Source organism: Pan troglodytes, chromosome 18, assembly GCF_028858775.2.
Source record: "Pan troglodytes isolate AG18354 chromosome 18, NHGRI_mPanTro3-v2.0_pri, whole genome shotgun sequence".
NCBI lineage: Eukaryota > Metazoa > Chordata > Mammalia > Primates > Hominidae > Pan > Pan troglodytes.
Window position 1 is genome coordinate 71,998,492 of NC_072416.2, and position 27,574 is coordinate 72,026,065.

General features: G+C 57.3%; 2 protein-coding genes across 8 annotated transcripts in view; one reads left to right on the top strand and one right to left on the bottom strand.

Annotated features, from left to right (window-relative positions):
• Positions 1–677: 677 nt before the first annotated feature.
• On the top strand, positions 678–25,561 carry MTSS2 (MTSS I-BAR domain containing 2). Of its 4 annotated transcripts, XM_054669546.2 has the most exons (15): positions 879–969; positions 2,612–2,777; positions 5,650–5,711; positions 5,830–5,903; positions 6,642–6,726; positions 6,820–6,911; positions 6,993–7,067; positions 8,287–8,444; positions 8,797–8,904; positions 9,720–9,817; positions 12,149–12,371; positions 21,201–21,275; positions 21,644–21,820; positions 21,977–22,142; positions 22,298–25,561. In XM_054669546.2, exons 2-15 carry the CDS (start codon positions 2,634–2,636, stop codon positions 23,068–23,070), a joined length of 2,310 nt encoding a protein of 769 aa, XP_054525521.1. In that variant the 5' UTR covers positions 879–969; positions 2,612–2,633; the 3' UTR covers positions 23,071–25,561. The 4 variants fall into 4 exon arrangements, with proteins under 4 accessions (XP_054525519.1, XP_016785602.2, XP_024205684.1 ...); XM_016930113.4 differs by lacking the exon at positions 2,612–2,777 and having other exon boundaries at positions 680–969; XM_024349916.3 differs by lacking the exon at positions 2,612–2,777 and having other exon boundaries at positions 680–969; positions 12,245–12,371.
• A 1,235-nt stretch (positions 25,562–26,796) lies between these two features.
• The window catches only part of IL34 (interleukin 34), a 77,691-nt gene continuing 76,913 nt past the window's right edge, over positions 26,797–27,574 (bottom strand). For all 4 annotated transcript variants that reach the window (XM_009431182.5, XM_511082.9, XM_054669558.2 and 1 more), the window contains exon 7: positions 26,797–27,482. In XM_009431182.5, coding sequence (XP_009429457.1) covers positions 27,292–27,482 — 191 coding nt within the window. In that variant the 3' untranslated portion in view covers positions 26,797–27,291. The remainder of the gene's footprint in view (positions 27,483–27,574) is intronic.

The window sequence follows — 27,574 nt, forward strand, 5'->3', positions numbered from 1 at the left end:
CCCGCGAAGAAGAAGATTGTTCAAGGCCCAGGAGACTACCACTGCCCCCCAAATGCCCAGCCTCGGGCACCCCATCCGGGTGGCATCGGCACCACTTGGAGAAGGAGCCAAGGAACTTGGAAAGGTCCGAACTTGAGGAAGGTCTGTGCCTGCGATGAAACGTCCCAAGGCGGGCGGCTCCACGATACCCCGCGCCCTGCTGTGTGCGGTGTATCCCACCCATCCAGCCGATGCACCGACCCCATCCCGCCACTGTACCCACTGCCTGTCTTTAGAAGCGCGAGAAGCCCCCCGCCCCAGACCAAAGGCCAGAAGAGATCGTGGAGCCCCTGCCCGGGGGCCGAGGCCCAACCGCCAGTCCCGCTCCTGCGTGGGCAGGGCGGGCCCCGCCCCAGCGCCGCCCCCCGACCCTCGGTGGCGCCCGCGCCCGTCGGCCCCGCTCGCCGGACCAGTCTGGCAGCGCCCGGCCTCGGATTTCAAAGCCCTGGTTTCTGGCCGTGAATGGGCCTGCGCCCGCGCGGCCGTTCCCACAGCCCCCTCCCGCGCGGCCCGCCCTCCTTCCCTCCCTCCTCGCGGTCCCCCCTCCGCCGCGCCCACGTGACGCCCGATCCTCGGCGGCTCGGATTACCGCCGCCGTCAGTCCCCGCGCCGAGGCTGCGCCGCGAGCTGCCCGCGCCGCGCCCCCCGCGCCGCCCGCCAGCCCCGCTGCGACATGGCCCGCGCCGCCCGCCGGAGGCCCGCGACCCCGGAGCGCGGCGCGGCCGGCCGCTGAGCGCAGCCTGGAGGCGGGAGGCCCGGCCTGGCCTCGGAGCGAGCGCCCGCGCGGCCTGGCCCCCTCCCTTGCGCGGCTCCCCGCGCTCCGTGCGCCTAGCCGCCGCCGCGGCCCGGCCCAGCCAGAGCATGGAGACGGCGGAGAAGGAGTGCGGCGCCCTAGGCGGGCTCTTCCAGGCCATAGTCAACGACATGAAGGTAACCGGGGCGCGGCGGGGCCGGGCGCGCGGCGACGGGTGCGGGACCCCCCGGGGACGCGTGGCGGCGGGTGGCCGAGCCTCGTGTGGCCGCGCGCCGCGGTGTCTGTGTGTCCTTGTCTGAGCGCGTCCTGCCTGCGTCTGCTGGGCGCCCGTGTCTCCGGGTGCCCGTCTGGGGGTGTGGGTGCTCGTGTGTCGGGGTGTCCGTGCGGTGCCCGCGGTGGCCCCTTGGGGTCCTGACCCGAGCCTGTGCACACGCAGGCTCCCTGCGCCCCAGACCGCCAAACCATGAATGGGGTTTGGATCCAGGACCGACTCTAGGGCCCTTTAACGAGTCCGGGGTCTTACCGGCCTCCGCCCCCTTCCACCACCATGTTCCCCCACGGCCCAGACAATGCTGTCACCGCCAAAGCAGGAAAAAATAATAAAGCGGAGAACCGTTAACTCCTTCCCCGCCGACCTAGGCCTCTGCACCCGACCGTGAGACTGCGTCCCCCAGCCCCGCCCCACCCCCACAGCCCCAGGAAGCTCCAGGACTCCAAGGTCTCCAGGCTGAATGTCCCTGCATCCCAAGGATAGGCCTTGATCATCACCTTGGGAGGAGGCGGGATGAAGGCTGGGGTCGGTGGAGCAACCCCAAGGGAGCGCTTTTCCTACCCCATTACCACCCTGGGCTCTCAGCTCCGAGCCCTTCCTGTCTCCCAGGATTGCTTAAGGTCAGGCTGGATCCAACCACCCATTCATTCCTCACCCCACCAGGTGGGGAAACTGAGGCCTGGAAATGGCTCAAGGTCGTTAAGGAGACTATTGGACCCTTCCCCTGACCTCAGCCCCCATTTTTCCTCCTGCGAAAATTAGTGGGTTCCTCTCCCCAAATGAGGCCAGGGTTTGGCAGGGCTGCCCTACGCTGACTAGGCAGAGAGGGCCCAGCTCCAGTGATAGGGTGGGGGCCAGGAACCAGTATTCCTGCCCTCCTGCCGTGCCCCCTTTCCTTAGCCTAGGATGAAGGGGCAGGATTTGGGGGCTGGGAGGAGAAGGGGAAAGAACGAGGCACCCCACAGGATCTCCCAAGGGCCCCCACCCCCACACCCCAGCGCAGATTCTCCAAGTGCACAACACAGAATCCCACCAGGCCAGGGATGGGGGTGACACCACCCAGTACAGTGCTGCTAGGACAGGCCCCGTGAGGGGTGGGGGTTGCTGGCAGGTTGGAGTTCGAGGCTCCCGGTGCTGCCAGGACAACAGCCCCAGGGACAGCTGCCAGATCTCTGCCCCCGGAAGAGGCCTGAAGCCAGCCTGGCCTGGGACTACCCAGTTAGCGGCTTGTAGATGCCCCCCACCCCCTGCCCCTCATGGTGCACTCCCCCTGGGACCCCCATCTCTTGCAACTGTACATCTGGGCCCCTCCGCTGGCCCCCAGCAGTCCCCGCCTGTCCTGTGGACATCACAGCCCTGGCCCCAGGATCCTGTTAAGGGACTGGGCAACACAGACCACCCTCCCCTGGCCGATCCCAGAGCTGGCTCCGGATGGGCCTTCCCGCACCCCACCACCCACCACCACTGGCAGCCTCATAGCAACCACTGCAGAGAGCAGCAGATTTTGCTCGTGGAAGCGGACCAGGACAGTCTCTCTCCCTCTCCAGCCAATTTGCAAGGAACTTTGGGATGAGACAGAAGGAAGTGGGCCCAGATCATAGCAAGAGGTTCAAGCCAGACATCGGGCATGATTTGCTGACATGTGGAGGCAAAACAGGAGAGGCTTCACCTGGGATGATGCCAAGGACAGATTCGCCCCTACCTATGACACAGGCATGTGTTCAGGGGCCATGACCAGGGGCAGAGAAGGGGATGAGGCCCTGGAAGCTGACCACCTGGATTTGGGGGGGCAGCTTCTGGATTTTCCCCTCGGTGGCCTGAGCAGCAGGGCCTCCGTAGAGGAAGGGCGGCCATCAGCAGCCAGGTTGAGGAGACTGAGCTTGCCCCGTGAGGCCACCCCACAGTGAGTCCACAGGCCCCACAGAAGCCCTCCCCTGGGCCTCTGGGAGGCCCTGACCTTGGGCTGAGCGGGGGCCAAGGTCAGATGCCCACTGGTGTCAGGCTGCCCACTGAAACCCAGAGAGGGGCAGAGACTTGCCAAAGGTCATAGGCCTGGGCACAGCACCTTCAGCAAGGTGAATGGGGCCTCCACCCAGTGCTGGCTCAGCCAGAAAATGGGGTCATACTCTTCACCCACCCCTCAAGAGTGGGGAGTGTCACCTGGACACATAGGCCTGGCCAGGCCTCTGCTAGGGGCCCCTGCAGAGGGCAGGGCTTGCGTACTGTTAGCTGGTGTTAACTGAGCACTTACTGCATGCTGGGCGCTGCGAGGAGTGCTGGCTGAGCAGCACCTGCTTCAATTTCCACACTGACCCAGTGGGGCAGGTGCTCCTCCTCTCCTGATTTTACAGGTGAAGAAACTGAGGCTCAGACAGGGGGCCCTTGCCCAGGGGCACCTGGAAAGCCCACTCCCTGGGATTGGAGGCTGGATTGCTCACCCACACTCCACATCTGAACCACAGCCACTGCCGGGACAGAGACAGAGTCCCCTCATCCCTGTCCACTTGGGCGCCTCTAATGATAAGCCCCTCACCTCCCTACTCCAGAGCAGCCACTGTGCTTGGGGCAGAACTGGGTGTCTCTCACATCCCAGCAGTCCCTGCTGCCTCCCCAGCCTTGACGTTCAGTGCCTGTCTCCCTGCTTTGTAAGGGAGTCCCTCTACCTGGCGTGCAGTGACCAGGCAGACATGGGATCAGGTCCTGACCCTGCCACCCTGTGGCCGTGGGCAAATGAGCTAACCTCTACGGGCTTCTGTTTCCTTGTTGGTGAAATGGGGCTGTTGGGAAGGTTTACCTGGGCCTGTCCCAGGTGAAGGCTGAGGATGCTGTTCCTGGGGCACTGGCTGCTGGAGCCCTATCTCTTATTTTTAATCAGTGAAATTGACCTATCCATGAAGAGGCGGATATAAACAAATAAGACATAAGCTCTTTGTCTCTGGGGTCCTTTATGTGGTTACCGTGGGGAGGGGGGCGGGTCCAGGCCCTTAGAGACTGAGGCATCTAGGTCCATCTGCTGAGGGGAAATGGCCTGGCCTCCCCTGCGCCCCATCTTGTCCCCTCCCCATGGGGAGAGCCTTTAATCTCTGAGACTGCCCCAGGGCTGCTCAGGGGCTAAGAAGGTTCCTGGGTGCCAGGGCAGCTGGCTCTGGACCCCCCTCTACCCCTAGCAACTTCTCTGCTCCCTAAAGGGAGATCTTAGCAAGGTTTCAAGGCTGAGTGGGGGTGGGGGTCCAGGCGGGGGGAGAGCGCCCCCTTTTAGAAGACCCCCAAGGGGTACTCCAGGCATAGGTGGCATGAGTCCACTCCTTGGGACGGCTAGGAACAGCTTCCCAGGCCCCTTCACCCTGAGCTGTGCCCATTTGGGAACAGCCCACCCACAGCTTACCCACTCTTGCTTCAGCCTCTGTGGACTTTGCAAATATTTGCTTTCTCTGGACACTGGTTTGGTTGGGCTGGGAGGGGAGGGAGATTCTGAGGCCCCCTAAGCCGCCCTGTCTCCTTCCCACTTCTGCAAGCTCTCCTAGCCTGGCAGGGCAAGCCCTAGCCTGCTCCTGGGTTGCAGCCAGGCAGAGCCTCCCTCTGAGGCCCTGAGGGCCAGGGTCTCCGCTTTCCCCTTTCCTCAGGAAGAGCCCCAGCCTCCAACGCCCCATCCTACATGGAAGGGAGGGTCAGAAGCCCCTGTGGGCTGGGGCTTGGCTGGCCCAGGGCTGCCCGTCAAGGGGCAAAACCTCCACAGGGCCCTTGGGCCAGGGCTGAGGTTTCTCCAGGACCCCGGGGCATGCGTTAACCAGAAAAGCCCCAAAATCAGATTGGACAACTCGGTGGCCAGGAGCCCGACCTCCCTATTGGGAAACCCCCTCCCAACTTGGAGCCTTGGGCCAGGCTGGGATAAAGGCCACACTGTTTCCCCAGGAGGGGAGGGGAGCAGGGGGTGGAGAAAGGTGGCTCTGTTGGCCGCACAAGGCCCCATTCAGCCCAGGGCCTGGTTGTCCCAGGCAGGCTAGCTGGGCCCTGCAGCAGCCACAGCCTCCTCGGCCCTGGGAGCCACTGCTGCTGGCCTGGGATGGCAGCTTCCAGGACACAGGGCAGGGGCCCCGGAGGCCCCAGTCTACACCTGGTGTGCCTTCAGCCCTGCCACCCCCTACCCTCCACACTGTGCCTCTGCCCCTGGTGGGCAGGTCAGTGCCAGTGTCCTAGGCACATGTCCGGGAGACACGATGCCTCTCATTGGGCTCAGCCCAGATCCCCTGCCAGGCCCTTGGGAAACCCCGAGGGGACAGGACCTGCCACTTCCTGCTCCATTTCCCCTGAGGGAGGATGTGGGCCCCCTGTAACCTGTAGGGTGGATGTCCTGATGTCAGGGAGGGAGGGCTTGGCAAAGGCGCCCGTTCCCAGGGACAGGCTTTCCTCATGCTGATGGCTCTGTCCTTGGTCCTCTGCCCTCTGAGAGGACCCTCTCCATGGGGCAGGGCTGCTGTCTTAGAAACTGCCCCAAGTCTGGATGGAGCATGCAGGGAGCCCGGCCCAGGTCCAGCCCTGCAACCGCCCCACAAGAAGCTCACTTTCTCTCCCATTTGCCCGGCAGAGCTCCTACCCCATCTGGGAGGACTTCAACTCCAAGGCCACGAAGCTGCATTCCCAGCTGAGGTGAGGTGGCCCAGGGCACCCCAGCAGGGGAGGGGCAGGCAGAGGCCCCCCCCGCCCAACCACCGACCATCCATGCTGTTGTCCTTCTGACCATCCATGCCGTTGTCCCTCTCCCCAGGACCACCGTGCTGGCTGCTGTGGCCTTCCTGGATGCCTTCCAGAAAGTGGCTGACATGGCTACCAACACCCGAGGTGGGGAGGCGCGTGGCTGGAGGTTGGGGTTGCCCCAGGGTGGGCCTGGAGGCTGGAAAGGAAGAGTAGGGGATGGGCCAGGGAAAGGACGGGACGCCAAGCCCAGAACCTTGAGTTCTGCTCCTTAGTGGAGTGGGCTGGTTGTGGAGAGAGTGAGCCCCTCGTCACAAGAGGCATGCAAGCAGGAGTGGGTAAGTAGTGACAGGAGTGTTCCCCGGGGATTCCCTTTTTGCTGTGGGCTGTTCATGTGACCCCCCAGCACGGAGATTCTCCTTAGGGCTTCTTCCCACTCATGCCCTCGTGTCCTTCTAAGAGCACGCAGGGTCAGGTGAGCGCGCCGTTGGGCTTGGCGCGGCCTCTGCCCTCTGGTCCGAGTGGCAGAGACCTGGGGCTCCCGCTCCTTCGGGCCCTGGGCGTGCTCACACTCCCGCACCTGCATCTGGGCACACCTGGAGGGTCGTTTGGCCGGCTCCTGGAACGGTCTTTGGCGCCGGCCTCTCCCAACTGGGAGAGAGGGGAGGCCGCCGCAGGAGGCTGGCGCGGCTGGGATGGCGGAGGAAGAGCTGGTGGAGATGGAGGAGGCCCCGAATCCCCCAGGGCCGGCGGGACTGCGGCTCGGCGGGGGCAGGGCGCGGGCTGCGGGCTCCGCCTGCGCGGCCGGGGCGCCCCCTCCTGGCCCGAGGCCGGGACTGCGCAGGCCCCAGCGGGCCCCTTCCCACCCCGCGCTTGCCTCGCCAGGGGCCACGAGGGACATCGGCTCGGCGCTCACACGCATGTGCATGCGCCACCGCAGCATCGAGACCAAGCTGCGGCAGTTCACCAAGTGAGTGGGCGCTGCGGGCGGGCAGGGGGGCGGGGGGACGGGGCGTCGCGGGGGAGCCCGGCCCTGACCTGCGCTCCCGCCCGCCCTCCGCAGTGCACTGCTGGAGAGCCTCATCAACCCGCTGCAGGAGCGCATCGAGGACTGGAAGAAGGCGGCCAACCAGCTGGACAAGGACCACGCGAAAGGTGAGGGTGGCGCGGAGCCGGGCTTCCCACCCCCCACTCCGCAGGGACCCCATTAGAGCTCTCCGCACTCTCCTTCTGCAGAGTACAAACGAGCCCGGCATGAGATCAAAAAGAAGTCGTCGGACACGCTGAAGCTGCAGAAGAAGGCGCGCAAAGGTAGTGCCTGGCGCGGCCCCCCAGCCACACCCCACGGCCCCGCTCCACAGCCCCACCGCCCCGTGGGGCGCCCCAAAGCCTTCATCCCAGCCAGAGGGGCGCTGAACCCGACACAGGACCCTCCAACCTGTTGGGTGGGACAGAGGGAGCTGCCCTTCCCCCCAAACCTGGTCCAGAACCTCCCTATGGGAGGCAGCAGGAGGCCCAGGCACCCCCGCCCCAGGAGTGGCTCTGTCCATCCGGCGTCTTTCACACATTCTTTCTTTCTCTGTCTCTCCTCCTCTCCTCCCACATCCTTCCTGTAGAGCTACTTGGTAAGTCAAATGTCGGTCCCTCCAGCTGCTCCTCCCGTCCTTGTCGCATTTGTCTGTCTCCCCCAGCTCAGGGCCATTGGAAGGAACCTCTCCAGGCCAAGGAGAAGCGAGGAAGGCGGTCGGTCCACGAGGGAGGGGCCTGGGGCACAGTCCCCCTGGGGCCCCCGGGGCCCCTGGCCAGGGATGAGTCCCAGGCCACTGCTGGGTCAGTCTGCCAGGCCAGGAGGGGTTGGCCAGGGCGGGATGGGGGCCACAGGCCCTGGCTGCCCCGCCCCCACCAGGCTGGCCTGCGTCCTTACTTGTCACCTCCTCACCTGCCATCTCATCATCTCCTCTGCATCATCCTCTCGCCTCTCTCTTTCTCGCTGCTTCTTGTGTCGCTGTTGCTGTGTGCTCTGCTCCCTGAGCTGAGTGGGGACCCACACTGAGACCCCTTCCCTGCCTCCAAGGCCCAGCCCTAGCTCTCCTGGCCCCCGCCCCCTGTGGCCTGGCCTACAGCTGAGCCCCACACTCTCTCTTGTCCCGCTTCTGCCCCACCTCCCTGGACCTTGTGAGGTGAGGGGCGCCATCCCGGGACAGTGAGGGTACCCCAGGTGGAGGCCAGCGAGTCTCCGTGTTGGCAGAGCTCCTGGGCGCCAAGAGCCTCCCACGGAGATGCCCCGATCCAGAGTGGCTTTGCAGCTTTGGCCTCTTTCTTGTGCGTGTGTCTGTCCTCTCTGCCTGCTTTGGTGGGACTAGCCCTTCCACAAGCCCCAGAGTCCTCACTGCCCTCTGCAGTCCCCTGGCCCCAGGGCTACACCCAGCCCAACGGCCGAGAGATGCCACCACCAGGGTCTGAGCCCATTCGTGGGTGTGGCAAGCCAGGCTGGCATCCCCAGCAAGGCCTCTCCTCCCCACCCCTCCAGGGAAAGGAGACCTGCAGCCCCAGCTGGACAGTGCCCTGCAGGACGTCAACGACATGTACCTGCTGCTGGAGGAGACGGAGAAGCAGGCCGTGCGCCGGGCGCTGATCGAGGAGCGGGGCCGCTTCTGCACCTTCATCACCTTCCTGCAGCCTGTGGTGGTGGGACTCCTGGGGACTCAGACCCCAGAGGGGTGGGCTGGGCCCAGGGTTGAACTTCTGACCTCCAAGAAGGGTCACTTCTCAGCAGTCCCTGGCTGGGGGCATCAAGGCCACATGCTCCTGGCCCAAAGGCAGGTCTCATAGCTCACCATGCACTGATTTGGTCTGGACAGACCATCGTGCCAGCCCTCTGGGCTGTGTGGGCCCCACCTGCACCAGCCCCAAGCAGCATTGGTTAGCGAGGAGGGGTGAGAGAGGAGAGGCCCGACAAGGCCTGCTGCTTCTCCAGGGGCGCTGGGCAGGCGGGCAGGTGGGCGATAGGGCCAGCAGGTCTGACTCGCTGCTTCCTCAGAATGGAGAGCTGACCATGCTGGGAGAGATCACCCACCTGCAGGGCATCATCGACGACTTGGTGGTGCTGACAGCAGAACCCCACAAACTGCCTCCCGCCAGCGAGCAGGTGCGGGAGCCCTCTGGCCAAGGGCCAGGGCTAGGGGCAGGGAGGAGATGGGCTGCCCTAGGTTGGGAACAGTAAAGGGGAAAAGAGGATGGCATTTGGGGGAGGCAGCTAGGGGCATAAGACCAGACCCCTTCTGACACCCACTGCAGGCCATCCCGGAGCACCTGCCCGGGTCGGGGAGGGTATGCCCTGGCCAGCAGCGTTCTCAGACTCAGAGTAGATGGGTGAAGTCCTGGATCCATGGAGTCAGGCCCAGAGTCTGCCTGCCCTGCTCCATGTGGGCAGACCACCTGCCGAACCTGGAGACGCCCCACCTCCCTTCATGGCCAGAAACCCCATCCCCTCCCCTAGACCCAGGCGTACCTGGCCACCCCACCCCAGCCCTGCTGCCACTGCACTCAGACCAGTCCTGTCCCACAGCCTGCGGGCAGCACGCTCCAGAGGCACTTGTTGCATGCCCAGCATCTGCCACGTTATCTCAGGGAATCTTCCACTCTAAGACAGGAAGAGGAGAAAACAAACTCAGGGAGGCGCAGGAGCAACCTGCACCCCATGGTGTCAGGGTCACGCTCGCCCAGCCCAGGCTGGGCTCGGAATCTGTACTCAGTACATGTTAGCTGAAGGGGCTCCGAGAAGGCTGTGTCCTCTGGTGTCTCCCTGCTCCCCACATTAGGAGGAGCCTGGGGGAGGGGGCTTCAGATTTCTGGGTCTTCTCCTGGGGTGTGGTTCACAATGAGAAAGAGAGTGCGGGGGCCTCTGGCCCTACTAGCTCTGAGGAGCTGCCTCCAGTGACCCCCATCCATGTCCCTGTCCAGGTAATCAAAGACCTAAAGGGCTCGGACTACAGCTGGTCCTACCAGACCCCACCCTCATCACCCAGCAGCTCCAGCTCCCGGAAGTCCAGCATGTGCAGGTCAGTGGGGGTGGGGTTCCCAGGGGTGTGGGGGGCAGTATCCCAAGAGGAAGTGGGGATGTTCCCAGCAAAATTGCATCAGAAATTGCTTCAGGGCCTCAAAATTCACAACTTTTACATCATCCGAGGAATTTGCATATGTAGAGGGAAAATGTGCCCTGTCATCCCAAGACTGCTACTGGCACAGGCATTTGTTGGCAGAATAGGAAGCAGGGGCAGTAGCAGCTTCATTTATGGAGCATCCACTATGTGCCAGGTGCTGTGCTAAGTGCTTTATGCATTTTTTCTCATTGAATCCTAACACTGCTGTATCAGGAATGGTGTCATCTCCATTTTACAGAAGGGGAAACTGACACATGAAGTCCCAGCATTTAACCACTGGACTCTGCCAGGCCTAGCACCGTGTGGGGTCATAGTAAGAGTCAAAGATCAGGGAGAGATGGGAAGGCTTCTAGAAACAAGTGCTGGGGCCATAAGGTATAGGACACTCCAGCCTGGCTGGCTCCTAAGAGCTGGTTCCCATGGAGGCAGCTGCCGCATTTGGAGCCTTGGCCCAGGCTAGCCCCGGGAGCCTCACACAGCTGGGGAGAGGCCAAGGATCTCGCAGTCATTAGCCAGGCTCAGGATCAGGGGCCTTTCCTTGGCTGGGCACTGGGGCTGGGTTTGGAGGAGACATTGATGGTTCAAGCTTCCTTGGGTGGGGAGGACAGTAAGCACAGAGTGAAGTGCTGGTGGGGGCCCCCCTTTGCCAGGCACCCCTCTCCCCAGAATCACTGGCTGGACATCCAGAGCTTGGGAGAAGCCAGGCACAGCAATCAGCTACTACCTCAGAGAGAGGCTCTTCAGACCCTGCGTGGGTGGCCGTCCCACAGTGAAGGGGCTGATTGCAGGGGACAGCCATGAGCAGGGGCAGAGGCTGGGAGGCTTCAGGGTCACGCTTAGCCAGGAACACCACCCAAGGGTTGAATTGCTGTGCTGAGGGTGTGAGCCATAGAGGGCTGGACACCTTTGAGGGATTGGAGAGGGTGAGGGTGATGGTGGGTGCAGGACCCACTTGGAAGGTGACCTCTGTACGCACACACACCAGCACCATATGCTAGACATCCAGTTAGGACAAATACCAGATTTTGAGAAGGTGGTTTAGAAATGATTGGACTCGCCGGGGGCAGTCGCTCACGCCTGTAATCCCAGCAGTTCGGGAGGCCGAGGCAGGCGGATCACGAGGTCAGGAGATTGAGACCATCCTGGTAAAAACGGTGAAACCCCGTCTTTACTAAAAAATACAAAAAATTAGCCAGGCATGGTGGTGTGTGCCTGTAGTCCCAGCTACTCGGGAGGCTGAGGCCTCAGTGATAAAGATATATTCTTTAGGATATAGGAATCTAGATTAAGATCTTTGGTGAAACCAATAGGTTTTTTGGGTTTTGTTGTCATTGTGAGACAGGGTCTCGCTCTGTCACCCAGGCTGGAGTGCAGTGGCACAATCATGGCTCACTGTGGCCTCGACCTCCCGGGTCCAAGCGATTCTCCTGCCTTAGCTTCCCAAGTAGCTGGGAATACAGGTGTGCACCACCACGCCTGGCTAATTTTCATATATTTTGTAGAGACAGGGTCTCACCCTATTGCCCAGGCTGGTCTCAAATTCCTGGACTCAAGCAATCCACCCACCTCAGACTCCCAAAGTGCTGGGACAGGTGTGAGCCACCACACCCAGACAGGACAAATGTTTCTTGTTTCTTTTTTTTTTTTTCAAGACAGAGCCTTGCTCTCCTAGGCTGGAGTGCAGTGGCATAATCTTGGCTCACTGCAACCTCCGCCTCCCAGGTTCAAGTGATTCTCGTGCCTCAGCCTGCCAAGTAGCTGAGATTACAGGCATGCGCCACCATGCCCAGCTAACTTTTGCATTTTTAGTGGTGATGGGGTTTCGCTATGTTCTCCAGGCTGGTCTTGAACTCCTGTCCTCAAATGATCCACCCGCCTTGGTCTCCCAAAATTCTGGGATTACAGACATGAGCCACTGTGCCCGGCCTGGACAACTGTTCATAGTGGCAGAATAGGAGGCAGAGAGTTTGCCTCACCCTGGGCATTCCCTGACCACGGCTCCCCTCCGCACTGGGGCTGGGGGTACCCTGCTCTGGCCCTCCCCTTCCACACCGTCCCAGAACACAGCTCCTCTGTAGCACCTGGGTCTCAGGACCTCCTAGTCTGACATTGTCTTTTCCTTCCTTTGCCCCTCACCTCTTTCCCCACCCTCGTCTGTCAACCTCCCCCAAACACACACCCCTCTGTCTCCCTGTCTGGCTGCTGTGCCCTCTTCCTTCACTCCCCTAGTGCCCCCAGCAGCAGTAGCAGTGCCAAGGGTGGCGGAGCCCCATGGCCTGGGGGTGCCCAAACATACTCACCCAGTTCCACCTGTCGCTACCGCAGCCTGGCGCAGCCAGCCACCACCACCGCTCGCCTCTCCAGCGTTTCCTCCCATGACTCTGGCTTCGTCTCCCAGGACGCCACCTACTCCAAGCCCCCCTCGCCTATGCCTTCAGACATCACCAGCCAGGTGAGGGGGCATTAGGAGGATCAGTCAGGGTGGGGTGCAGCAGCCTTATGCCAGCATCAGGCAAGCCACATGCGGGACTACTATAGCTGTTGAGACTGGCCTGAAGGCCCCCAAGGCCTTTATTCTGTTCAGTATTTATATTATTATTTTCTATCTCTGCTTTTAAATTCACATATTTTTATATCTTAAATGGGTCTCTTGTAAGCAGCATAATGCCTAGATTTTCTTTTTTTATCCAATCTGACAACCTCTATCTATCTTTTAATTGGCATTTTTAGCCCCTTTGTATTTACTGACATATTTGGACTTCTGGCTTTCTTCTTTCTATTTGTCCTGAATTCTTGTCTCTACCCTTGACTTTGTTGTTTCTTTTCTCTTATTCCCCGTCTGCTGGATTGTAAGTTATATTCTGTCTCTTTTCTTTTATAGGTTACCTTGAAATCTTACATACACATACTTAACACAACCCCACCTCCTGAGTAATTCAAGGCCCTTAATATATATTTTTTTACTTGTCACCCATTCCTTCTCAAACTTACAAGCTATATTATTTTCTTTTTTTTTTACAGTACCCACAAATGACATTTTTCTTCTTAATTTCTTTATTTTATACATACAGTACTTTAGATTTACCCATATGTTAATACACATTTCTTGTCATTTTTTTCTTGCATCTCAAATCCTCCAAAGCTTATTTTCTTTCTTTCTGAAGTAAAAAACATCTTTTAGAAGTTCTTTTAGAATAGATCTGTAGTTGTAAACGCTGTTTTTGTTTGTCTGTAAACATGTTTTATTTTGTCCTCTTCTTGAAAGTTCGTTTTGCCAGGAACACTATTCTGGGGTGACAGTTGTCTTCCATCCACACTGTGAAGGTATTTTTCCGCTGTGTTCTGGCTTCCACCATTGGTTGGAAGGTCAGCTGTCAGTCACTGATGCTTCTTTCTGAGGAATCTGAGTCTCTCTCTGGGCACTTTTAGGCCTTCTCTTTAGTTTTGCTACAGCGTGTCTACAATGTGGATTTATTTTTATTTAACCTCTCCTTGTTGGTATTCATGTCTTTCATTTGTCCTGGGAATTTTCAGTCATTATTTCATTTTGTTTTGTTTTGAGACACGATCTTACTCTGTCACCTAGGCTGGAGCACAGTGGCGCGATCTTGGCTCACTGCAACCTCCTCCTCCTCCCAGGCTCAAGCGATCCTCCCACCTCACCCTCCGAAGCAGCTGGGACTATAGGCATGCACCACCATGCCCAGCTAATTTTTGTATTTTTAGTAGAGACAGCATTTTGCCATGTTGCCCAGGCTGGTCTTGAACTCCTGGGCTCAAGGGATCTGCCTGCCTTAGCCTCCCAAAGTGCTGGGATTACAGGTGTGAGCAACCGCGCCCAGCCAGTCATTATCTCTTTACTTCCACTTTGATGCTTTCTATTCCAGTTGGATGCATGTCCAGCCCTCTCTTTCTATCTTAGGCATCTCTGAGCTCATATTTTCTATCTCCTTGTTTCTTCGGATATATTCTGGATCATTTCTTCAGTTTTATCTTACAATCGACTTTTTCTTTTCTTTTTTTTTTTTTGCTATTTAACCTACCCACTGAGGGTTTTTTGTTTGGGGTTTTTTTTAACTTTTTATTTTGAAATAATTTTAGACTTGTAGAAAAGTTGTAAAATATGTAGAGTTCCCATATACTCTTCCCAGAATCTCCCCAGTGTTGACATCTTACTTTATGTAACCACCAAAAACATTTTTAAAACCAAGAAATTAACACTGGTATAATACTAAGTAATGTACAGTCTTCTATTTTTGCCAGTTTTCTCTCTCCTGTCCTGCTGGTCCAGGGGTCCATGACCCAATTCAGGACCCTACATAATGTTCCCGGGTTTTTCTCTTTTCCTTTTTTTTTTTTTTTTTTTGAGTTTTGCTCTTATCACCCAGGCTGGAGTGCAGTGGGGCAATCTCGGCTCACTGCAACCTCTGCCTCCCAGGTTCAAGTGATTCTCCTGCCTCAGCCTCCCAAGTAGCTGGGATTACAGGCATGTGCCACCATGCCCAGCTAACTTTTTGTGTTTAGCAGAGACGGGGTTTCACCGTGTTGGTCAGGCTGGTCTCGAATTCCTGACCTCAGATGATCTGCCCACTTCGGCCTCCCAAAGTGCTGGGATTACAGGCATGAGCCACTGCCCCTGGCTAGGACCCTACATAGTGTTTCGTGTTGGTGTCACCTCAGTTTCTCCAGCTCGTGACAGTTTCTCACACCTGTCCCTCTTTGTTTTTCATGACTTTGATACTTTTGAAGAATATCGGTCAGATGTTTTGTAGGATGCCTCTAAATCTGGCTTTGTCTGATGCCTTTTCATTCAGAATTAGAAGCCATACAGTTTTGGCAAGAGTACCACAGAAGTGTGGTTGTCCCCATCTCAGTGCATCCTAAATGCTGCACAATGTCACTGTGCCGTGTGACTGCTGATGTTCACCTTGATCCTTAGTTAAGGTGGCGTGTGCCAAGTTTCTCCGCTGCGGAGTCATTATTTCTCCCTTTTTAATTAATAAAATATCCTGTGAAGGGATACTTTTGAGAGGATGAAAATGTCCTGTTTCTCCTTGTACTTTTGCTCTCTAATTTTGGCATCCACTGATGATTCTTGCTTGTTAAAATAGGTGACTTTCTATTTCTGTCATTTCTCCTACATTTATTAATTGAGATTCTACCATAAAAAGATCTGTCCCTTCTCCCCCATTTATTTATATATTCAATTTTTAATTTATATCAATATGGACTCATAAATATTTCTTTTATTCTATGGGTTATAACCCATCACCATTGAGTCTTTCAGGAACTTTTTTTTTTTTTTTTTTTGACACAGACTCTCGCTCCATTGCCCAGGCTGGAGTGCAATGGTGCGATCTTGGCTACTGCAACGTCTGCCTCCCAGGTTCAAGCCATTCCCCTGCCTCAGCCTCCTAAGTAGCTGGGATTACAGGCACACGCCACCACACCCAGCTAATTTTTGTATTTTTAGCAGAGGCGGGGTTTTGCCATGCTGGATCACTCCTAATCTCAAGTGATCCACCTGTGCCAGCCTCCCAAGTGCTGGGGTTACAGGCATGACCTGCCACACCTGCCCAAGGAACTTTTTTATTGAGGTATTCTAAACACACCGAGAACAAGAACATAAGCAGGATAACCACCACTCTTGAAGCCAGCAGTGCTCTGTTAAGTCACTACACACCCAAGGGTAACTGCTATCCTGACTACTTTTGACTTTTTTTTTTTTTTTTTTTTTTTGAGACAGACAGGGTCTCACTCTGTCACCCAGGCTGGAGTGCAGTGGCACAATCCTTGCTCAGTGCAGTCTCAAACTCCTGGGTTCAAGCAATCTTCCTGCCTCAGCCTCCCAATTAGCTGGGACTACGAGTGTGCAGTATCATGCCTGGCTAATTTTTATATTTTTTCTTTTATAGAGATTGGGGGGGGGGGTCTCACTATGTTTCCTAGGCTGGTCTCGAACTCCTACCTTCAAGCAATCCTTCCTCTTCAGCTTCCCAAATCACTGGGATTTCAGGCATGAGCCACACTGCCTGGCCTAGTTTTGCCCTTTTTATCCTTTCTACATGTATATATGGAATCATATAGTATGTATCCTTTATGTCTGGCTTCTTTTTGCTCAGTTATGTTTATGAGATTCAGCCATGTTTTAGGTAGAAATATAGATCATGCTCATTGCTATATGGCATTCTATTGTGTGAATATGTAATTTAACCATTTTGATGGACATTTGCATAGTTTCCAGTTTTTTGGCTATGATGTTGCTAATAGTGCTGCTGTGAACATTCTAGTATGCAGTTCTGTGGGGCACATTCCTAGAAGCAGAATCGCAAAGTCATGGGATATGCACATCTTCAGATTTGATAGGTACTACCAGACAGTAAGCCAAGTGCTCATACCAATTTACCCTCCTGTTAGCAAGATTAGGACAGTGTTTTGTTTTGTGTCTTGTTTTGTTTTTGAGACAGAGTCTTGCTCTGTTGCCCAGGCTGGAGTGCAGTGGTGCAATTTCAGCTCACTGCAACCTCCATCCTTGGGGTTCAAGTGATTGTCCTGCCTCAGACTCCCGAGTAGCTGGGATTACAGGCGCATGCCACCACACCTGGCTAATTTTTGTATTTTTAGTAGAGATGGGGTTTTGCCATGTTGGCCAGGCAGGTCTCAAACTCCTGACCTCAGGCAGTCCACCCCCCTCAGCCTCCCAAAGTACTGGGATTACAGGCATGAGCCACCACACCTGGCCAAGATTATGACAGTTCATTGCTGTTCCACATCCTCACCAGCCCTTGGCATTTTATATTGATTTCATTTTAGCCATTCTAGTGGGTGCAGAGTAATAGTAGTTCCCTGTATATTTTATTTGCATTTCTCTAATGCTAATGAGATTGAACACCTTTTCATACTTTTTTTTTTATGAGACGGAGTCTCACTCTGTTGCCCAGGCTGGAGTGCAGTGGCATGATCTCAGCTCACTGCAACCTCCGCCTCCCGGGCTCAGGCAATTCTCCTGCCTCAGCCTCCCGAGTAGCTGGGATTATAGGCGTGTGCCACCACACCTGGCTAATTTTTGTATTTTTAGTAGAGACGGGGTTTCACCATGTTGGCCAGGCTGGTCTTGAACTCATGACCTCAGGTAATCCGCCCGCCTTGGCCTCCCAAAGTGCTGGGATTACAGGCATGAACCACCATGCCCAGCTTTCATACTTTTTTTTTAAGAGATAGATAGGGTCTTGCTATGTTGCCCAGGCTGGCCTCATACTCTTGGGCTCAAGCAATCCTCCTACCTCAGCCTCCTGAATAGCTGAGACTACAGATGTGTGCCATTGAACCCAGCTACCTTTTCATACCTTTAAAGACCGTTAGAATATTCCCTTTCATGAAGGACCTTTTTAAATCGTTTGCCCATTTTTCTACTGGATTATCTGTCGTCTTCTTACCAATTTATAGAACTTTTTAGTATTGCAGATAAAGTTCCTCATCGGATATCTTCTCTCCTTCTATTGGGTACCTTTTTATTGTCTTAATGGGGGTCTTTTAATGACCAGAAGTTCTTAGTTTTAAAATAGTCCAGTTTATCCATTTTTAAATTGTTAGTGCTATTTGTGTCCTGCTTGAGAGATTTTTGCCTACTGCAAGGTCACAAAGATGTTTTCCTCTAAAAGCCTTTTGGTTTTGCCCTTTTGTTTTAGATCTGCAGCTCATCTGGAATTGAGTGTGTGGTGTGTGTGTGGTGTGAGGTAGGGGTCCTTTTTTTCATATGGATATCCAATTGACCCAGAACAGTGTATTGAAAAAAAAATCTGTCTTAGTCAATTTGGACTGCTGTAACAAAATACCATAACCTGGGTGGCTTAGACTACAGAAATGTAGCGCTCACAGCTCTGGAGGCTGGAAGGCCAGGATCAAGACACCAGCAGATTCGGTGTCTGGTGAGGACCCACTTTGTGGTTCATAGATGTCACCTTCTTGCTGTGTCCTCAGTGGTGGAAGGGGCAAACTAGCTCCCTTAAACCTCTTTTTATAAGATCCCTAAAACCTTTAATGAGGGCTTCACCCTAATGACCTAATCACCTCTCAATACCTTATCTTGGGGGTTAAGATTTGAACAGAGGAATTTGGGGGAAGACATAGACATTTGGAGGATAGCATCTTCTTTTCCTCAGTGCACAGCAGTGCTGCCTTCATCATCAGTCAGGTGTCTGTAGGTGTGTGGCTATTTCTGCACTTGGCACTGTGTCCTACTTGTTGATTTCTCTGCCTTATACCAATGCCACACCATCTTAATTATTGTAACCATCTTAATTATTTATAAAAAGTCTTTTTTTTTTTTTTGATACAGTCTCACTCTGTCCCCCAGGCTGGAGTGCAGAGGTACAGTATTGGCTCACTGCAACCTCTGTCCCCAGGCTTAAGCAATTCTCATGCCTCAGCCTCCTGAGTAGCTGGGATTACATGTGCACCACCACAGCCAGCTAATTTTTTGTATTTTTTGTATTGGGGTTTTGTCATGTTGGCCAGGCTGGTCTCAAACTCCTACTCTCAAGCAATCCACCCACCTCAGCCTCCCAAATTGCTGGGATTATAGGCATTAGCCACTGCACCCAGCCAGACTTTATAGAAAATCTTGATATCTGGTCATGGAAGTCCCCTAGCTTGGTTTTTTTTTTTTTTTTTTTTTTTTGGTACTGCTTTGTCTATTTTTGGCCCTTTCCATTTCCATGTAACTTTTAGGATCAGCTTGTCAGTTCCTACCAAAAGGAAAAAAAAAAAAACTCCTGGGATTTGAATGGAATTGCAGATATCCCTCTGTTTGTTTAGGCTTTACTGCCTCTCAGTAATGTTTTGTAGAGGTTTTTGGTTTTTTGGTTTTTTTCCTGAGGCAGAGTCTCACTCTGTCACCCAGGCTGGAGTGCAGTGGCGCTATCTCAGCTCATTGCAACCTCAGCCTCCTGGGTTCAAGCTATTCTCGTGCCTCAGCCTCCCGAGTAGCTGGAATTATAGACATGTACCACCACGCCAGGCTAATTTCTGTATTTTTAGTAGAGACGGTGTTTCACCATGTTGGCCAGGCTGGTCTCAAACTTGTGGCCTCATGTGATCCTCCCGTCTTGGCCTCCCAAAGTGCTGGGAGTGTAGGTGTGAGCCACCATGCCCAGCTTGTTCTGTAGTTTTTGTGTAAAGATCTTGCATATCTGTCATTGGAATTTTTTCCCTAGGTATTTGGTGTTTATTGATGTTATTGTAAATTACATTGATGTTTTAGGGTGGTTTTATTTTTTTGTTTTGTGTTGTTTTCCTGTTAGCTGCTGGTATTTAGAAATGTGATTGATCTTTTTCGGATTTTGTTCTAATAATCTTGTTAAAGGGTTAATCCCTTACTAATTCTAATAATTTGTAGATTCTTTTTAATATTCTACATATACTATTATGTTACTTGTAAATAGTGATTTTTTTTTTTTTTTTTTTTTTTTTTTGAGACAGAGTCTTGCTCTGTCACCCACACTGGAGTGCAGGAGTTCAGTGGTGTGATCACAGCTCACTGCAGCCTTGAATTCCTAGGCTCAAGATATCCTCCTGCCTCAGCTTCCTGTGTAGCTGGGACCACAGGCACGTGCCACCACACCTAGCTAACTTTTTAATTTTTTGTAGAGTCAGGGGTCTCACTATGTTAGGCTGGTCTTGAACTCCTGGGCTCAAGTGATCCTTATGCATCAGCCTCCCAAAGTGCTGGGATTACAGGTGTGAGCCACCACACTTGGCCTTCTTTCTTTTCTTTCCAATCCATTTGTTTTTTATTTCTTTTCCTTGCTTTATTGCACTGGCTAAGATTTCCACTGCTGAATAGGAGTGATGACAGTGGGCATCCTTGTCTTTCTCCCAACCTCAGAGGGAAAAGTATCAATGCATTTGTAGATATTCTTTATCAGATTAGCTTCCTTTCTAGCAGCTTGTGTCTTTGTATTGTTTTTCATGAGCAAGTGTTGAACTTTTTCACTGAGTTTTCCAAATACTCTTTCCATTGAGTTTTTTTACTTTAAACCGTCATATTGCCAAAAGTCTGCATTTGTTATTTCCTCCAAATCCTCACAGGTGGTGCCTGGTTTCCTTTTATTTTGGTGATCTTGGTTCATTCGAATCTGCAGGAAATCTGGGGATCTAAATCCAGAATGATTCAGAGAGCTGGAGGAAGGGGGCTGCCCTGGCTTAACTTGGCTCATTCCCAGGCCAACACCTCACCGTGATCCACATCCCCACTGCTGTGCTGAAGCTGGCGTCTGCCCCAGGGAACCCTGCCCGTCACAGATGCTCAGGATTTCATGGGCCTGTGTCTACCCTGCTTTTTTCTTTATTCTTTGTAGTTGTTTAGGAGTGGGGGGCCTCGCAGAACACCTAGTCCACCCCACTGCCCAGAGCAGGTGTGTCCCTTTCGTACTTCAGTCCACTTTAAAACAGGCTTCCCTCACCCCCTTCTATGGAAGCAGTTCTCCTCGGGGTCTCCATGGACACCCTGTGCCCCAAGCCGATGGCCCCACCCAGCAGCATCAGCACAGCTGCCCCCCTTCTCCGCAGAGCAGGCTCTCTTGATTTCTGGGGCATCGCCTGCTCATGGTTCTCCTCCCACTTCTCCAGCCGCTCCCTGTTGCTCTCCTTTACGGGACTCTCCTCTTCCCTCCCACCTGATGCGCATCAGCAGCCACGGGCCTGGCCCTTGAATCTTGTCTAACTGCACTCGCTGCCTGGTGGCCTCATCCCACCCCAAGACCACTGCACTGATGGCTCCAATCCCAACTTCTCCCTGCACTCAGCTTATGAATTCGACGGCCCTCATTGCATCCATGCAGAGACCTCAGAGGCAGCTCAGCTCAGTGCTCAGCGTGGCACTCGGGGCTTCACACTTCCCCCGTGTCCTGTCTGAGGAAACTGTGACACCATCAACCCAACTGCTCAGACCAAACACCCAGCTGCCGCCGTTAGTATCTCTTTTTCCCCTCAGTGGCCATATCCAGGCCGTCAGCAGTGAGTCCTGTGGTCAGTCTTCAAAATGCGCAGGGCTGGGCTGTCAGGTGGGTCAGCGTTCACCGTGTGCACTCTGGGCTGCTGTGTGCTGCTGCAGACACTCAGCGGCCGTGGCCCTGGGGTAGGGAGGGTGGGTGCTGGGCAAGGCGCTGAATTGAACCGCCCCCCTGCATGCCAGCTCTGTGACCAAAACTGTTCTCTCCTCTCCTCCTTGCTGCCTGCCGGCCCCTCTGTCTGCAACCGCCTGCTGGCCTCTGCATGGCAGAAGTCCTCCAGCTCTGCATCTTCCGAGGCCTCGGAAACCTGCCAGTCCGTTAGCGAGTGCAGCTCCCCCACCTCGGTCAGTGCTCCCAGCCCGGCCCCAGGACAGTCACCAGCTGCCCCTCCCATCCATGCCCTCCCCACCTGGTGCCATTACTGCACAAAGGGCCTGGGTTCAGCCAGGGGTGCGTGCACACAGCACCTGTCCCCAAGAGACAAGCCACCTGGCCATTTCCTACAGTCACTGCCCACACAGCCACATCTTATCCCTGGGCCTGGTGAGACTGAGGGGCCACAGTCACACTCCATGCTCTGCCCTTGGCTGTGATTGCGAACCAGAGACCCCTCATAGCCCTGGACACCCTGAGCCTCAGCCACAGTGAGGGGCCCCCGGGCCATAGGTGGTAGGGCCAGTGGTCCCCCTGACCTGCCACACCCTCCCTGCAGGACTGGTCCAAGGTCGGCTCCCATGAGCAGCCCTCAGGCGCTACTCTGCAGCGGAGGAAGGACCGAGTGGAGCTCCTGCGAGACACAGAGCCAGGCCCCGCCAGTGGGGGCACCCTGGGCCCCAGCGGGGAAGAGGCACCGCGACCCCGGATGTCCCCTGCCACCATCGCAGCCAAGGTAGGCTGGCCAGGGCCCCCCTTCACGCCCAGGTCAGTCCCAGGAGGCCCAGCCAGTGGCCTCAGGGCCGGCTCCAACCACCTGGCAGGGCTGCCTGGAATTTGGGCAGAGGGGATTGGGGGCGCAAGGCTTCAGCCTGCACTTTCCCACCCTCAGCACGGCGAGGAGGTGTCCCCTGCAGCCAGTGACCTGGCCATGGTGCTGACGCGCGGCCTGAGCCTGGAGCACCAGAAGAGCAGCCGGGACTCGCTGCAGTACTCCAGCGGCTACAGCACACAGACCACCACGCCCTCCTGCTCTGAGGACACCATCCCCTCCCAAGGCAGGCCCGCGGGGCTGGGGTGGGACCAGGGACAGCTGGGACTTAGCCATCCAGGAGGGCCCCGTCCTTCCCCCTCTGTGCTCACCCTGGTGGGCTAGGGGCTAGGGGCAAGGGGCCACCTGGGCCCTGGGCCTCACTGTGTCCCGTGCCCCCAGGCTCCGACTACGACTGCTACTCCGTGAATGGGGATGCGGACAGCGAGGGCCCGCCCGAGTTTGACAAGTCATCCACCATCCCGCGCAACAGCAACATCGCCCAGAACTACCGCCGCCTGATCCAGACCAAGCGCCCAGCCTCCACTGCAGGGCTGCCCACCGCGGGGCTGCCCACAGCCACTGGCCTGCCCTCGGGCGCACCCCCCGGCGTGGCCACCATCCGCCGCACGCCCTCCACCAAGCCCACCGTGCGCCGCGCCCTGTCCAGCGCTGGCCCCATCCCCATCCGGCCGCCCATCGTCCCTGTGAAGACGCCCACGGTACCTGACTCCCCCGGCTACATGGGGCCCACACGGGCGGGCAGTGAGGAGTGCGTCTTCTATACCGACGAGACCGCCTCACCCCTGGCACCGGACCTCGCCAAGGCCTCCCCAAAGAGGCTCAGCCTGCCCAACACAGCCTGGGGCAGCCCATCCCCAGAGGCAGCCGGGTACCCTGGGACAGGGGCCGAGGACGAGCAGCAGCAGCTGGCGGCCAACCGGCACAGCCTGGTGGAGAAGCTGGGGGAGCTGGTGGCGGGTGCCCACGCACTGGGCGAGGGCCAGTTCCCCTTCCCCACTGCTCTGTCGGCCACCCCCACGGAGGAGACGCCCACCCCCCCCCCAGCCGCCACCAGCGACCCCCCGGCCGAAGACATGCTGGTGGCCATCCGGCGTGGGGTCCGGCTCCGCAGGACCGTCACCAACGACAGGTCGGCGCCCCGCATCTTATGATGGCGCCACCCTCCCCATCCTCTCAGGCCCCAGTGCGAGCAGGTGGCCTGGTCTGTGAGCCGCAGGCACTCAGAGCAAAGGCCCAGCCAGGAGAGAGGACAGAGCCAGGGCAGAGGCCATGCCACTTTACGGAAAGACACCTCACTTGGATTCCAGCATTTAAACAGGAAGTGACTTCTTAGCAAGCCTGGCCAGGACGGAGCCTGCAGGCCTGGGCCTGGTTCGGGGTCTGTTTTATGCTCTTCGGTCCCTCCTCTTCCTCCTCTCGGGCCCTGCCTCTTCCATACCCATAAGCACCAGAGCCAGGGCCGCCGCCCATGACAGAGGGGCCAGGCTGGCCTCCCTTTCACCATCCCGGCCTCTCCCAGGGCTGGTCCTGCCTCAGCTCCTCCTGGAATGCTGGCCCCCCTCTCCCCTGCCTGAGCCCCCTCCTCCCCTCTTGCCTTCTCTCTGCCTCTCCCAGGCCCCTCTCCCTCTAGGAGGCGGGGTGGCTGTGGAGGGGCCAGGTGCGCGCTGGGCTGGATGTCTGCTGGGGGCTGGGGGCTGGGGGCCAGGGCGGCAGGTTGGAGTTGGGCAGCAGGTTGGAGTTGGGCAGCCAGGCCCCCAGTGTGGGAAGGGAGTTCCAGGGCCCACGCCGAGTCTCAGGGAGGATACCAGGGGCTGCTTGGGGGGGGGGGGTCTTGGGGGCCCTGTGGTGGCTCCCACCCCTCGCCTCCCCCACCCCGTGAGGCTGGCTGGAGGGGGCCAGAGCAGCTCCTTGGAAACTAGGGCAGCAGGGTCAGGAGGCCGGAGGCCCTGGGGTCACCGGCTAGCCACACAGGCACCGTTTTCAGATGTCCACTTCTCATTGGGTACATCAATCTTTTAACTTTGGGGGTCACAGTTTTAGCCACCTTTTGGGGGGTGACTGGAGCAGTAGGGGGTGTGGGGTCATTTTATGAATATAATAAAATGGAGCTGACTGTGGACGAGGACTAAGTGTGGGGGTGAGGGGACGATACAGGGTGTGTGTCTGGGAGTGCCTGGGGGACAGGGCCCCCCCCCCCCCCCGGTGGCCTGGTGGTCCTATGGCAGGATGAGAAGGGAGGGACTTGGCTCCCCCAGAGCCCCGGGGAAGCTACTGTTCTCTCCAGTGTCTTGAGCGTAGCCAAAATAAGGTTGGGAGGCTCCCGGCCTGTCTGCTGTGGTCTGAGCTGGCTGCAAGCCCAGGTGGGGGAGCGAGTCTGGGAAGATTGGCTTTGACTCTCTGTTGCCAGAGGAGATGCCATCCCAGCACGGCCCCCACTGTAGTCCAGGCTTGTGGTGGCAGCGGGGGCAGGGGGAGGGGCAAGGCTGCCCCCACCCCACGCACCAAGTCACGCCAAGTCTCAGCAGGTAAAAGCACGTGAGCCTAGGGCGAGCGGAGGGAGTCCTGGTGGCCCCGCAGGTCAGGAGGGAAAGCAGGGCTCAGAGGGCATCGTGGCCCCAGGGCAGGGTCCTACCTGGGGGTCAGGAGCACCTTGGTCTTGATAGAATGGAGCTGGGTCTGAGCCTCCCAGGCTTGAGCTCCTGGGAGTTCTTGTGCGGTGAGCTGGGCAGCTCCTGGGTAGGTCCGGGCACCAAGCAGGCCCTGATGTGGACAGAGTCCCATCAGAGGGAGCTGATGAAGAATGGTCCCTGTAAGTAAGTCACTAGGTTCAACAACTGCCTGGCCGAGCACTCAGCCCGTGGAGCTCAGGCCAACACCAGAGCCCCGGTTTTAGGGGCCAGGAGAGCAGGTGACCAATTATTTGGGGAGTCTTTGGTGGAATTTCTGCCACACATTCTCCCCAGGGCTGCAGGGGTCTGCCGAGGCAGGGCGGTAGAGCAGGATTCAGGATGTGGTGGGAATAGTGTGAGGGGCAGTGGGTGGGCAGACCTGGGTGTCAGAGGTCCTGATGGGAAAGGAGGCAGGGGCTTCCCAGAGGGGGGGGGCTCGTGTGGCACAGCCCCCACCAACTCCGCTGTCCCCCTCCCCTGTGAGCCCCGGGGGCTGTACATACTCTACTCCATCCCCTTGTCCATCCCTGAGACCACCCCCGCCGCCCTTGCATTGACTTAGCAACCACCTCATAGGCCCACCCACCTCGGGATCCGAGCCAACCATCCCACATCACAAACTTTGGTTTGGGGGACTTCTTTACGTTCGTTTAATTTCTCATTTTGTACAGAGAAATATTCTTTTCAAAAGCGTCTTTTGACTGAAGTAACTTTCCTGGTGCTGTTGTTAACTCGTTCCTTTTTTTAATTTATTCCCCCACCCCAGGCAGCCCTCCTGGTTCCTACTCACCCTTCCCCCCTCCCCCGTCCCATCTGAACCATTTGTTTCTTTTCTTTCTGTCAGATTTTGGAAAAATTCTCCTCTCCTCCCCGCCCCCTCCACACCATCCTCCCCGATTTAAATATAGTCACTGCTACAAGTAACAGATGCACTGTGAAGATTCCAGTATTAATAAAGGTGTACTGTAATTAACACCCCTGCCTCTGCCTGGCTGCTTCCTACCCCATCCCCACACCTCACCTTTCCTACCCCAGATCCCAGCTGCAGGGGGCCAGGCTGGGGGTTCCCAGAGGATCTCTCGGATCTCAGTGTGGGTGCCAGGGCCAGACCTGGGTCTCTGAAATGTCCCACATGTGTCCCTGCTAGGGGCTGCCTGGGGGCAGCCAGATGGAGGGACGGAGGGAGGGAGGGAGGGACGGAGGGAGGGAGGGAGGGAGGGAGGGAGGGACGGACGGAGGGAGGGACGGAGGGAGGGACGGAGGGAGGGACGGAGGGAGGGAGGGAGGGAGGGAGGGAGGGAGGGACGGAGGGAGGGAGGGAGGGAGGGACGGACGGAGGGAGGGAGGGAGGGAGGGACGGAGGGACGGACGGAGGGAGGGAGGGAGGGAGGGACGGAGGGAGGGAGGGACGGAGGGACGGACGGAGGGAGGGAGGGACGGAGGGACGGAGGGAGGGAGGGAGGGAGGGAGGGACGGAGGGAGGGAGGGAGGGACGGAGGGAGGGAGGGAGGGACGGAGGGAGGGACGGACGGACGGACGGAGGGAGGGAGGGAGGGACGGACAGACGGAGGGAGGGAGGGAGGGACGGACAGACGGAGGGAGGAAGGGAGGGACGGACAGATGGAGGGAGGGAGGGAGGGAGGGAGGGAGGGAGGGAGGGACGGAGGGACGGAGGGACGGAGGGAGGGAGGGAGGGAGGGAGGGAGGGAGGGACGGAGGGACGGAGGGACGGAGGGAGGGAGGGAGGGAGGGAGGGACGGAGGGAGGGAGGGACGGAGGGAGGGAGGGAGGGAGGGACGGAGGGAGGGACGGAGGGACGGAGGGAGGGAGGGAGGGAGGGACGGAGGGACGGAGGGACGGAGGGACGGAGGGACGGAGGGACGGAGGGACGGAGGGACGGAGGGACGGAGGGACGGAGGGAGGATGGCAAGAGTCAAAGCCAGGGTATCAGCCCAACACCGCCTCCCCCAACCCAGGCTTGCAGAGGCCCCTGGGCTGGGCTGGGCCGGGCCGGGCCGGGCCGGGCCGGGCCGGGCCGGGCAGGGCAGGGCCGGAACTCCATCCCTGGCATCCCTCTCATTCCACATCCCTTGGGCAGGCTCCATCCACTCCAAATCCGCATCCTCAGCCCTGCCCCCCTCCACTTCCTGCACTTGGCCACCTCCCATCCCCGCCAGGTTCACCCCTGAAGATGCAAAGTAAAGCAAACCAAAAGAAGTGGGGTGTTTAATAGAAAAAAGAAACTGGAAGAGCATCCACTATGGCAAGATGTGGCACTTGGCACCGCCCTCTGCCCCCAGCTCCCCAGTCTGCCAGGCTGGGGGGTCATAGAATGGCCACGCCGTGCTGCCTGTCTCCCCTGCAACCCACAGCTGTGCCCTCACTGCTGCGGGCCACAGGAGGCTCAGCACCCCCTTTAGGCGGGGGGACAGTGAGGGCAGCGCCAGGAGAAGCCAGGAGCTGTGTCCCCATCCACCTTCAGGTCCCCAGGTCCCCTCCGCTCCAGGTGAGGCCATGACAGCTATGGAAGGCAGGAAGCTGAGCCCTGCTGTGGCACAGAATCCCCCTCAAAGGAAAAACACCCTTCCCAGGGGTCCTCTCCCAAGGGGGGCTCCCACCATCACCCCTTGAAGTCTCAGACCCAGTTGAACTCCTGTGGGAGCTGGTCTGGCTGCCCCTATCCGCAGTCACCATCCAGGGTGCTCAGGGCAAGAGGCCCTCGCCCTGTGCCCTGACCGGCCTCACCGAGCCCGTGGAGTGAGGCGGGGAGCTGGGGGACCACGGGGGCGGAGGGTACAGCTGGGTGGCCGCATACTGCAATGAGGGCTCTGGGCTGCAAGACTGAGGACTTGGCACCTCACAGTCCTGCCAGTTTAGGACGGAGCTTTGTTTACCTGCAAGAGATAGGGGGAAAAAAAAAAAAGAAAAGACTGCAGCAGTGTTCAAGACCACCCTCCCCACTAAACCAAGCCACATGTGCTTGTCC

Coding starts and splice junctions, on each gene's coding strand:
- MTSS2 (XM_054669546.2), top strand. CDS start 2,634: ATGAGACAGAAGGAAGTGGGCCCAGATCATAGCAAGAGGTTCAAGCCA. Junction 7,068..8,286: donor GCAGAAGAAGGCGCGCAAAG/GTAGTGCCTGGC, acceptor CCACCCCTCCAG/GGAAAGGAGACCTGCAGCCC. Junction 21,276..21,643: donor AGTGCAGCTCCCCCACCTCG/GTCAGTGCTCCC, acceptor CCCTCCCTGCAG/GACTGGTCCAAGGTCGGCTC.